A 12,758-nucleotide genomic window follows, 5' to 3' on the forward strand; every position below is an offset into this window, starting at 1 on the left:
AGAGTGTGGAAGTGTCCATTTCCCCATAAACCAGTCAAAAAAATTATCAAATTTCTAAATTTTGATACTCATAGCTGAAATAGGGCAACACATAGTGGTTTAGATTTGCATTTCTTTGAAGTTGAGTCTTTTTTTGTATGTTTATCGGTCACTGGTATTTCTTTTCTTTTTTCTTTTTTTATATTAATTAATTAATTATTTCATTTATTTTTATTAGTTGGAGGCTAATTACTTTACAATATTGTAGTGGTTTTTGCCATACATTGACATGAATCAGCCATGGATTTACATGTGTTCCCCATCCCGATCCCCCCTCCCGCCTCCCTCCCCATCCCATCCCTCTGGGGCATTGAAACAAATATACTATCAAGGGTGAAACAGATCACCAGCCCAGGTTGGATGCATGAGACAAGTGCTCAGGGCTGGTACACTGGTATTTCTTTTCTGCAAACAAATCCATTCGAGTCTTTGGCACACTTTCTATTGGGTTATCATATTATTAATGATCAGTAAGAGTTTTTAGATTATTGCAAATAGGCTGTTTGACATTATGCTCCTGGGTTTTTTGTTTCTTTGTTTCTAAAAATTTTACATAAGTTTTAAATGTCTTTATAATCAATTTCTAAATGTTTCCCTCTGATGGAGAGCATAAATTGGTCACAGTCCATTGAGTTCTGGAAAGCCGTTAGTGGCTCTAAGGCACTGGTCTTCCAGTGCCTGGGCTTCCTAGTTCACCTCCTGAAAGGGCCTCCCCCACACAGGGGCCCCTCACCCAGGGAGCTTCCTTCTGGGGTGTCAGATTTCAGTGTTCTAAGAGAGAGGCTGCCTGAAGAGTTTATATTTAGTGTAGGACTCCCCAGCCCAGACAGCTGGATGTCTGGGGACTAAATTCTGCAGACTTTGTCCCTGCCTTCTGGGATTATTCTGAGGGGCTTGTATAGATGGTACAATGAAATTGTAACAGAAGGCAGAGGGTGAAAAAAACTTTTTTCCTGGCGATGCTATTTGGGATCCAGTGAACTGTGCCTTTTGTGAGAGAAAAAGGACATGAATTTCAGGGATATTGCCCATAGACCTTTACTTTGGCCACAGATCCTACCTACTATCTCTGCTGGAAGGTGCTGAACAGTGTATGCTCCTGCTACTCGGGGATCTACAGTGCATGAAAGGCAGAGAGTGGAGATATCTCACCACTGTCATGGTCTGATGAAAATCCACCTGTTGAGCCTCATTTCCATTAGTGCGATAGTACAGTTGGTCCTTTTCTGGGTGTGATGAGACTCATTTGATTACAGGCTTATGCAAAATCCCAATAAAACTCCTTGAATGGAAAACAGGTTAATCTGGGAAGTCACTGTTTTTTCAGGTACTGGGTTCATCAACCAGGAGTCATCTATTAAGTTCTCAGACACCTGATGGAAGATCATCAGTGAAGCTAGAACTTCAAAAAGTTGTAAACCACTTGTGCAAAACTGCCAAGATCGGACAGCTGAATGTCCTTCTAAAGACGAATTTATAGGTCCCATTGAAAAACCTACTGGTTTCATTTAGTTTCATTAAAACTTTATATTTAAAATGTTAATAATTACTGGTCTGTTTTCAAAGCTGTGAAATAGTTTACAGCAACTAGAAAGCATTCTTAATGTGGCATAAAATAACGTCAACAAATGAATGAGTCTTTTGTTATTTTTACAACCTAATTTGTAAATGTCAAACGAAAATGGCTTGACGCCATTTCCTCATTACAAAAACAATGAATGTGACGTAAAAACGGGAAAAAAAAGGGGGCACAACAAAAGAAAGTTAAACCTCTCCCTGCGCTCTCTACTCCCCTTCCTGACATCCCTTCCCTGGCCCATGTAGGTGCGGCAACTACCCTAGGACAACGCTAGTCTTAGAGACAGTCCTCAGAGAAGCTGCAGAAAAGGCCGGAGCCAAGGCCTGGAGGTGGAAGGGGGGATGCAGACCCTCCCTGGCAACAAGAGAAGGGCAAACTCCAACCGCAGGGAGATGATGCCACTTGTGGGCTCTCAGATTGGAGGGAAACGAGCTGAGTGACGGGGCCTCGCGCACAGCTGGGTGGAGGGGGAGACCGTGCGTGAGGAGGTGGAGGGGAGGGTCCTGTTGAACTCCCCACCAGCCCCTGGGAGGGGGGGATCGGAGAGTGAGCTCGGCGGTGACGCGGGGCCCTCACGTGACCGCGAGCTGCAGAGCGACGCAGCCTTCGGTGCAGTAGTCACTCCAGTCTGGGTACCAGCTCCCCGCTGCCCTGCACACGGCGGGCTGGCATCGGGCCCGCGGCAAGCAGAGCAGGTAAGGGCCCCGCGCACTGAAGCCAGGGCGGCAGCGGACTGCCAACCCCGGAGCTGGCCTGGGGGTGGGGGAGAAAGCGGGCTCAAGTTCCTGGAGCCTTCGCTCCGATTCTCCCAAGCCCTGCTCCTCCTACCTAAGTCTGTGCTGGGGAAACCTGGGCTTTGACAGGGCGGATGGTGGGGGGAGTGTCTCAAGAGGGAAATGCAGAGATTGAGATGTTCCTTCTTCTCTGACTCTAATCACTGATTGCACACGTCCGCTCCGCTTCCAGCTGGTTTCAGTGGAAGGGACACGCCGCCACGGTGGCGTTTGCAGAGAAAATGGTGGGCCTTAGTGACTGGACGGCGGGGTTGGTGCGGGTGGCGTCTCGCAAGGTGTGGAGGGACGTTTGATAGCCGGGTTCCTGAATCTAGAAAGGCGAGTATTGGGATCTGTGTCCTGGGTGCTAGTCCAAGCACTCAGTGCCTTTTCTCCTGTCTGACGACAGGATTCGTGTGGCAGTGTTTGTGGCGAGGCGAGGGAAGGAGAGGAGCAAACTGCACAGGATCTGCGGAGGTTAGTGTGGGCACGGACACTCGCTGTGAACCGTTGAAGTGCTGTATGATTATTCTCTATGACAGGAACTTAGGCGCCGCTATCTGGTTGGTATATAGGGTGGCTCTATAGGGGACTTTCTCTAAACTGTGTTTACTTACCAAACTTACCAAGCTTGGGCTTTTTAACTTAAAGTGTATGTTGAAGCCATACCAATAAAGACAGCAACTTTTCTATGGATGCTTTTTTTTTGCACCTCAGGTAATACTGCGAAAATACAAATTGCTGTCTCAAAGAACTGCTTTTTTTTTTTGGAGATAACCTTTGCAGGGGACGGATGGAGATTTTGCAGAAGCCCCCGAACCCCAACACACATACTGTTTCTTTTGTTGGAGACTGCTAGAGATGGGTTTAAGGAGAAGTAGATGGCAGTAGGCTGTCATTCTAGAGTATAGGATCTAGGGGCCTCCATCTGTCTCCCCGTTTTCCAGTTTTCCAGATTCTTTCACCTGTTGGTACAGGTGAAGGAAATGATAGACTTTGGGGAGAAGGCCTAGAATCCTACAGGTGATTTTAGAATAATTTGCCTCTGCTGCTCCCCTTTTACCTGCCTCCCTTTTCCACCCTGCCTGTTTCAGTGCTGGAGAAGCCCTAGGTTTTGTTTGCCAGAGAACAGGTGTCTAAATCAGATTGTTGTTGTTTTGCCGCCAAGTCATGTCTGACTCTTTTGCAACCCCATGGGCTGTAGCCAGCCAGACTCCTCTGTCCATGGGATTTCCCAAGCTAGAATACTCGAGTGGATTGCCATTTCCTTCTCCAGGGGATCTTCCTGACCCAGGGTTTGAACCCAAATCTCCTGCATTGACAGGCATTGGCAGGCAGATACTTTACCACTGAGCCACCAAGCCACCAGGGAAGCCCCGTAAGGCAGGTACCGGGGCCCATGTTTTAGATGCTGAAATGTCATAAGTACTCAACATTTATCTTTCTTTTTTTCTATGTTTGTTCCTAGGTCTTCCCACAGGGCAACAGTAGGGCTGTTTACCACTGAAAGCAAAGGAAAGTGGGAGACTGGCCTGGGACTGTGGAGGTTGGTGTGAAGATGGGCAGTGCATAGGGGTAACAAGAGAGGATGGGCATATAAGATGGCTGAGACTTGAGAGAGTCTCAGTGGAGGGTTCTTCCACTTCTTCTGCACTCTGCCAGATTTCCCTTGTGTTGCCATCCTCCCTGCTGATATCAGTGCAGGAAATGGTAGGAATATTGGGGTAAGGGTGGGCTGCAATGGGACTGAGAGAAGACTTGAGAGGATGGATCATATTAGCAAATTGGACATGGGCTCTCACAAGGCAGGGATTGGAGTCAGGGATCAGGGTACTTGTCCATTCTGTGAAGGATCTGATCTCTAGTCCCTGTTTGTTTACTTGTCCACAGCTGGGTCTACAGGTCTGAAAGGCTTGAGATCACTGGAAGCAAGGAAATAAGGAGGAAATTATTCCTGATCAGTATATGCTGGTAAGAGGATGGGTATTGCCTGGGTAGACATTTAAGGTAGGTTGTTGGAGGTGAGTGTCTATCTGGAGGTATCCAGTGTCCAGTCTGGAGGATACTCAGCCTCCCCCTTTTCCAGGCGCTTTCCCCACCATCCATTCACTTACCCCACACCTTCACCTTTATTGTGATAACAGGGAATGGGGTAAATTGAAGAGGATAGAGAGGTGGTTTGTTAATAATATATCTGTCATGGTAAACAAAATTTTCACTCCTGTCTGTTCCTCCATCTGTCTGTCTGTCTCTAGGTCCACAGATCTCATGAGTTTATAGATCTCCTTTAGGCTATACCTCCAATCAAGAAAAGGAAAGAGGTGGGAATTGCCTTGATCATTACAGGTTGGTATGAGGGTGGGGACCTGTGGGAGTGGTGACCAGAGTAGGTCCAGTAAAAATCAGGGTGTGAGGGCTTCAGTCTACCATCCGTAGTCAGCACTACCACCATCCTTTCCACTGTTCATTTGATGTAAGAAAATGTGTATGGAAGTACCCTGGGGGAAATTGTTGGGCACTGGGAAAGATGGAGAGGAGATAAAATAAAAGGGATGAAAAGAGAATTTGCTAATTATCCTCTTCTCCCACAAAGCACATCATTTTTACACTTTTCTTATTCTTCTGTGTATCTGTCTGTGTGATGCACAGAATTAGAAGAGAAACTTTAGCCCATTTCCTTCCTCCACTTCTAGGTCCATCTCCAGTGGCAGCTGTGGTGGCCTTTGAGTGACTGAAGACCAGCACCCTTGCAGGCTTACATGCAAACCTACTACCCTCTTTTCCCAGTCTAATTGAGCCCCTTTGTATCTTGTTCTTGCCTTCATCAAGGGTGATTACATGGGTCGCATTCAGGAAGTGGGCTTGGTGACTGCAGGACTGATGATCTGGGCTGGTGCCTGCTACTGCATTTACAGATTAACCAAGGGAAGAGCCCAGAGTGTGAGGCGACTTGCCAGAAATGGGTCCAAAGTCAAGATGGAGACTGTGGCTGGGATACAAAACCAGACTTTGGCCATGTGTGAAGCCATGGTTGGGACAGAGATTGAGACTAGACCCAAGCCCAAGACCAGAACAGAAACTGGAGCAAGAGATAGGTCTGGAGCTGAAGTAGAGACTAAGGTCACTGCTACAGACAGAAGCAAAGTCTATTCTCAAGCCAAGGCAATGGCTGAGGCAGAGACAGAGACCCAATCTGAGGCCAAAACAGTGGCTGGAACAGTGATAACAGAGGCAGTGATTCTGACTGACGCCAAAGCCAGTGAAGTGGCCATGAAAGAGGCAGTGACCCAAACTGACTCTGAGGCTGGGAAACTAATCAAGAAAGAGGCAGTGACCCAGACCAAAGCTAAAGCTTGGGCACTTGGTACCAAGGTAGAGACCAAGAAAGAAGCAATGACCCAGACCAAAGCAGAAACTCATATATTGGCTGAAAAAGAGATAGAAATGAACAGAGTGGTGGTGACACAGAATGAGGCCTTGGCAGTAATCAGGGAAGTGACCAAGACGGGCACCATAAACAAGATCAGAAGTGTGACTGACACCAAGGCAAGAGCCCTGGAAGAGACTGTGAGTGTGGCTAAGACTCTGTCTGAGGTCTGGTCTGGTACCTCAGTTGATGCTCAGGGAAATCCTAATTTTGTGTCCGAGGCAGAAGCTGGAGCAGTCCTGAAGCCCTGTTCACTGTCTCAGGCTGTGGCCAAGATCCAGATTGACAGCATTCTTGGTACTGAGGTTGAGGCCAAGGGGAATTGCAAAACCATGTCTCAGGCAGGGTCTTTGGCAGATATGAGGGCTTCTGCTCAGCCTCAAGTTGTAGCCAAGGCCCAGACTGAGGCCATGCTTGGGGTGGCAGTTGATGTTGGGGGTAATACCAAGGCCAGGTGTGAAGCAGGGGTCAGGGCAGATACAAGTGTTTCTACAGAATCTCAGACTGTGACCAAGAAACAGACTGAGATAGTGTCTGGTGCCAGGGTTGATGACAGGGGAAATACCAATGTCATATCTAGGGCAATGATGGGAGCTGACATGACGGCTGCCACACAGCCTCTAGTTGTAGCCGATACTCAGGTTGAATTTGTGCCTGATGCCTGGGTTAAGGGTAGAGGCAGTTCCTATGCTGTATCCATGGTGAGGGCTGGAACAGACACTGAGTCCTATACGCAGCCTCAGCCTATGATCAGTGTCCAGGCTGATGCCTTGCCTGATGACAGGGTGAAGGCTCAAGGCAATGCCAACACCAAGTCTAAAGAAGAAGCTAGGACAGACACAAAGGCACAGACTTCCATCAAGAGCCAGGCTGAGGCTCTACCTACCACCAGACGTAAAGCTAGGAGCAAAGCCAAAGGCAAGAGTAAGGCAGGGCTTGGAGTAGAGATGAAAACCTGTGCACAGCCTCAAGCTGGGGTCAGGGCCCAAGCTGATGTTTTCCCTGATTCCAGAATTGATGCCAAGGGTGATCCTGATGCCATTTCCAGAGCAGGGGCTAAGGCAGAACTGAGGGCCTCTGGTGAGCCTCAGGATATGGCCATTTCCCAGGGCGAGGTCTTACCTGATGGCCAGAATAAGGTCCAGGACAATCCCAATGCTGTTTCTAAGGCAGGGACTGGGTCAGATACAAAGAGCTCTGCTCAGCCCCAGGCTGTGGCCAGTTCCCAGGGGCAAGCCTTGCCTGGTGTCAAGAAGAAGGCTCTGGGCAGTGCCAGTGCTGTGTCTAAGGCAGGGGCTGGTCCAGATGCAAAGGGCTTGGCCCAGCCTCTGACAAATGTAATAGGCCCTGCCCAGCTCCAGGCTGTGGCCACTTCCCAGGGTGAGGCTTTGTGTGGTGTCAAAAATAAGGCTCGGGGCGATGCCACTGCTGTGTCTAAAGCAGGGAATGGACAGGATACAAAGAGCTCTGCCCAGCACCAGGCTGTGGCCAGTACCCAGGGTGAGGCCTTGCCTGGTGTCAAGAAGAAGGCTCGGGGCAGTGCTGGTGCTGTGTCTAAGGCAGGGGCTGGGCCAGATACCACAGGCTCTGCTCAGCCCCAAGCTGTGGTCAGTTCTCAGAGTGAAACCTCACCTGGTACTAAGAATAAGGTCCGGGGCAATCCCAATGCTGCGTCTAAGGCAGGGGCTGGGCCAGATGCAAAGGCCTCTGCTCAGCCTCCAACAGATACAACAGGCCCTGCTCAGCCCCAGGCTGTGGGCAATTCCCGGGGTGAAGCCTCGCCTGTTACTAAGAATAAGGCCCAGGGCAATCCCAGTGCCATGTCTACAGCAGGGACTGGGCCAGATGCAACGTGTTCTGCCCAGTCTCAAACAGATACAACAAACACTGCCCCGCCCCAAGGTATGGTCAGTTCTCAGGGTGAGGCCTTGCCTGGTGCCAAGAATAACATCAGGGGTAAGCCCAACAATTTGTGCAAGGAAGAGGCTGGAGCAGACCCCATGAGCTCTGCTCAGCCTCAAGCTGAGTCTGATTCCCCAGGAGAATCCTTGCCTGGTGCCAGAAGTAAGGTCCGGGGCAATCCCAGTACAGTGTCTAAGGTGGAATCTGGACCAGATACCAAAGGCTGTGTTCAACCCCAGGCTGCAGCCAGTTCCCAGGGTGAGACCTCATGTGGTACTAAGAAGAAGGCTCGGGGCAGTGCCAGTGCTGCAACCAAGGCAGGGTCTAAGCCAGATACCAAGGGCTGTGTTCAGCCACAGGCTGCAGCCAGTTCCCAGGGTGAGACCTCGTGTGGTACTAAGAAGAAGGCTCGGGGCAGTGCCAGTGCTGCGTCTAAGGCAGGTGCTGGGCCAGATGCAGTGGACTCTGTGCAGCTGCAAACAGATAGAACAGGCTCTGCCCCATCCCAGGCTGTGGCCAGTTCCCAGGGGGATGCCTTGCTTGGTGCCAGGAGTAAGGTCAGGGGCAATCGCATTACTGAGTCTAAGGGAGAGACTGGAGCAGGTATGGTGGGCTCTGGCCAGTGTCAGTCTTTAGCCCATTCCCAGAGCAAGACCTCGTTGGGGGTAAAGGACAAGGCTAAGCATAAGTGCGAGGCAGAAGCCACGGGAGATGTCTCTGTAAAGCCCGAGGCTAAGGCCACGCGCACTTCAGAGAGTGAAGGTGGGGCAGGCACTCAGGCCTGCACAAAGTCTCAGTCTAAGGTCCACGACTACTACTGGAATGGGATTGGTGTTGAGGACTGGGTTGCTTCAGAGCGATGGATCAAATTTAGGTTTCAGGCTAGGGATGGATACTGGGAGAATAGCACGTCCTGGGCTGATGATGAGAATGAAGCCAACACTGAGTCCTGGAGTGTGGCTAGGAGTGAGAATGAGGTTGGTATTCAGTCCTGGGCTGGAGCTGGGGACCAGGCCAGTGGAGGGTTCTGGGCTGGGAGTCATGCCAATCAACAGTCCTGGGCTGGAGGACAGGCCAATGGAGGTTACTGGGTAGAGGCTACGGACAGGGCTGTTGGAGGGTCCTGGACTGTAGCTGAGAACCAGGCCAGTGGGACTTCTTGGGCTGGCACTGGGAACCAGGCTGTTGTGGTGCCCTGGACTGGAGCTCAGGTGAGTGACAGTTCCTGGGCTGGGGGCCAGACCAGTGGGGTATCTTGGACTGGGGGAGAGGCCATTGGAGTGTCCTGGGCTGTGGTTGAGAACCAGGCCAATGGAACATCCTGGACTGGGGCTGAGGCACAGGCTGGTGGAAGGTCCCAGGATGGGGCTGGGATTCAGGCTAATGGAGCCTCCTGGGCTCAGGCTACAGCTGGGAATGTGGTTAACATTGGGTACTGGGCTGTGGCTGTGGACCAGGCTACTGGAGGTTCCTGGATTCTGACTAGTGACCTCTCTGGTGGTGCAACCTGGGTTGGGACTAGTGATCTGGCCAAGCCTAGACTTGAGGTTCAGGCCAGTGAAAATGTGTCCTGGACTGGAACTGGGCTGGGGCCTGGAAACCAGTCCAGTGGAAAGGCCTGGGCTGTCACTGCCAACCAAGCCAGTGGAGGGTCTGGGCTAGCGTCTGTGGATCAGTCCAGTGGTGTGTCCTGGGTTACAACTGGAGAACAGGCCAGTGGAGGGGCTAGGCCAGGGATTGTAGGCCAGTCCAGTGTTGGGTCCTGGTCTGGCACTGGGAACCAGGCCAGTGAAGGATTATTGGTTGGGACCGTGGGGCAGGCCAGTGGGGGTTCCTGGACTGGGACTAGTGATCAGTCTTATGGTGGGTCCAAGCCTGGATTTGAGGATCAGGTCAGTAAAGAAGGTTCTTTGGCCCATGCTGGTGGTCAGGCTGATGGACAGTCTAGGTTGGGACCTGAGGACCAGTCCAGTGGAGGGTCCTGGGCTAACTCTGGGGACCAAGCCAGTGGAGGGTTCTTGGTTGGAGCTGCGGACCAGGCCAATGAAGGGTCCTGGGTTGGATCTGGGCATCAGGCTGGTGGTGAGGCAAAGCCTAGGTATGAGGAACAGGCCAAATCTGGAAGAGTATCTTGGGCTGACAGTGCAGGTCAGGCTAGTGGAGGGTCTATACTGGGGCTGAGGGACCAGTCTGTTGGAGATTCCTGGGCTGCTATTGGAGACCAAGCCAGTGGAGGATCCAGGCCAGTGCCTGAGAATCAGTCCAGTGGATGGTTCTATGCTTGCAGTGGGAGTCAGGCCAATGCAGGAGGGTCCTGGGGTGGGGCTGGTGGCCGGGCAGTTAGAGGGCCTGGGCTCGATCCCATGAACCAGTCCAGTGGTGGGTCCTGGGCTGATACTGGGAGTCAAGCCAGTGGAGGGTCTTGGGCTGGGGCTGCGGATCAGGCTGGTAGCTGTTCCAAACCTGGGTTTGAGAATCAGGCCAGTGGCAGAGTGTTCTGGTCCAGTGCTCAGGACCAGGCCATTGGAGGGTCTAGTCCAGGGCTTGCAGACCAGGCCAGTGGTGGGTCCTGGACTGGTACTGGGAGTCAGGCCAGTGAAAGGTCCTGGATTGTGACTGGAGATCAAGGCAGTAGCTGTTCCAAATCTGGATTTGAGGATCAGGCCAGTGGAGGAGGCTCCTGGGTTGGCACTGGGGATCAGGCTTGTGGAAAATCCTGGACTGGCTCTAAGCCTGCGAATGAGGCCAGTAGGGCATCTAGCATGGGGCCTGAAGAGCAGGTGAGTGGAGGGTCGTGGACGAGCCCTGGAGATCAGCCCAGTAGAAAGTCTCAGGTAAATGCTGGGGTGGAGGCCAGGGAGGGATCCTGGTTTGGAGCCGGGAGTGAGGCTAGCACAGGGTCTTGGTTCTGGAGAGGGGAAGAAGTTGGTATTGTATCTAGTCCTGGGGATAAAAATGAAGCCAGTATTAAATCCAGCTCAGTAGTTGGGAAAGAAGCCATCATTGGTTCCAGATTTGGGGCTGAGAACAAGGCCAGTATTGGGTCCTGGATGGAATCTGATGAAGCTGTCTATATGGATTCTTGTTTGGGAGCTGAGGCTGGAGCTGTGGCTGGAGCTGAGGCCAGGCAGGAGTCTTGGCTGTGGGATGGAGATGTAGCCAATACAGGTTCTAGGCTTGGGGCTGGGGCAGAGGCTAGTGGGCGGTCCTGGGCTTTGGCTGGGGATGTAGATGAGGATGAGCTAAGTAGAGCATCCAGCCCTGATATTGAGGAGATCAGTTTAAGGTCCTTGTTTTGGGCTGACAGTGAGAACAGTAATGCGCTCAAATCTAAGTGTGAGAAAGATGTTAGTTTTGAGCGTGGGGCTAGACATAAGGTCAGCAACAAGGACAAGCTGGAGGCTGCTGGTGGAGTCAATGTAAAGTCTTGTTCCTGGGATGGTAAAAGAAACAGAAGTGAGGATAAATCTGTGCCTAAGACTAAAGCCAAAAAAACAGCTGAGTCAAGAGTCTCATGTCCGTCCATGGTCCCTGGGGCAGGACTGGGATCATGGGCAGGAGCCATGATTTGGACAGAAATGAAATTTCCATACCAAAATGAGTCTTGCTTCCCACCTGAAGATGAACTCAGAAAGCAGATCAGGTCTGGGGAGAAAACTCAGCCCTGGGTTTGCCGTTGTAAACGTGAAAATAACATGGATCCACGAGAGCTTGAAAAACTCATTTGCATGATTGAGATGACTGAAGATCCTTCTATTCATGAAATAGCCAATAATGCTCTATATAACAGTCGTGATTACCCATTTTCCCATGAAATAATTCGTAATGCAGGTAGAATCTCAATTATTGAAGGCTTGCTTAATAATCCCTACCCCAGTGTTAGGCAGAAGGCTTTAAATGCACTGAATAACATCTCAGTGGCTGCTGAAAACCATAGGAAGGTTAAAACATACTTAAATCAAGTATGTGAAGACACCATCACCTATCCCTTGAATTCAAATGTACAGCTGGCTGGACTGAGATTGATAAAGCACCTGACTATTATCAGTGAGTATCAGCATATGGTTACAAATTACATTTCAGAATTTCTTCGTTTGTTAACTGTGGGAAGTGGAGAAACTAAAGACCATATTTTGGGAATGCTTTTAAATTTCTCTAAAAATCCCTCTATGACAAAGGACTTGCTCATTGCCAATGCACCAGCATCACTGATTAATATCTTTAGCAAGAAAGAGACAAAGGAGAATATTCTTAATGCTCTTTCACTATTTGAAAATATAAATTACCATTTTAAAAGAAGAGCAAAAGTATTTACCCAAGACAAATTCAGTAAAAATTCCCTTTATTTCATATTCCAACGACCTAAAGCATGTGCCAAGAGACTTCGCATCTTAGCAGCAGAATACAATGACCCTGAGGTGAAAGAAAGAGTTGAGCTGTTATTAAGTAAACTATGATTAGTTGTAATTTTCCAAACAAATTTGAGTAATATTTTGGTTTTGCAGCTTGAAAGTAATGTACATTGTAAATCGCATTATAATTTCTAAAGTGATGTTGCTTATGATGGTCGATAGCTGGACCATTTTATGAACACCAAATGAATTCAATCTTGTACTGAAAATACATGTGTTGATTTTTACCTTGTCTGGATTGAGATATTTTTGGTATGCTTCATGAGCAGAAACTGAACTGATTCTTCATAAGTAAGCTTTGGTCCTTTGTGTGGACTTACGTTTATACATTTGAGACTTTATTTTTATGTCATCAATAAAGTTGTGTGTTTTAAGCAGAAAAAAAGACACATCTTTGTCCTTTGAACCTATGATCTATTTGGAGAGGCAAGATGTATGGGAACAAAAAGGTCCTAGCAGCATGTTAGAGCCTCTGGTCACGGCCAGCTGTTTCCTATTAGTGCTTAAAGGCAACAGAAACTTCTGCAGGCAACAGTGTTCAGGGAAACTTTTACAGAGGAGGGGGCACTTAAGTAGGCTGGGCATGAAGGATGGGCTAAAAACAGGGCAGAAAGGCATTGGAGAAG

At 49.7% G+C, this 12,758-nt stretch overlaps 1 protein-coding gene across 3 annotated transcripts; it reads left to right on the forward strand.

The window, feature by feature from the left end:
• The first annotated feature begins 1,856 nt into the window (after positions 1-1,856).
• On the forward strand, positions 1,857-12,515 carry ARMCX4 (armadillo repeat containing X-linked 4). Of its 3 annotated transcripts, none has more exons than XM_043897097.1 (6): positions 1,857-2,313; positions 2,801-2,868; positions 3,860-3,937; positions 4,282-4,362; positions 4,647-4,737; positions 5,085-12,515. In XM_043897097.1, exon 6 carries the CDS (start codon positions 5,230-5,232, stop codon positions 12,175-12,177), a length of 6,948 nt encoding a protein of 2,315 aa, XP_043753032.1. In that variant the 5' UTR covers positions 1,857-2,313; positions 2,801-2,868; positions 3,860-3,937; positions 4,282-4,362; positions 4,647-4,737; positions 5,085-5,229; the 3' UTR covers positions 12,178-12,515. The 3 variants fall into 3 exon arrangements, with proteins under 3 accessions (XP_043753032.1, XP_043753033.1, XP_043753034.1); XM_043897098.1 differs by having other exon boundaries at positions 4,647-4,712; XM_043897099.1 differs by lacking the exon at positions 2,801-2,868.
• The last annotated feature ends 243 nt before the right edge of the window (positions 12,516-12,758 follow it).

Source organism: Cervus elaphus, chromosome X (assembly GCF_910594005.1).
Source record: "Cervus elaphus chromosome X, mCerEla1.1, whole genome shotgun sequence".
NCBI lineage: Eukaryota > Metazoa > Chordata > Mammalia > Artiodactyla > Cervidae > Cervus > Cervus elaphus.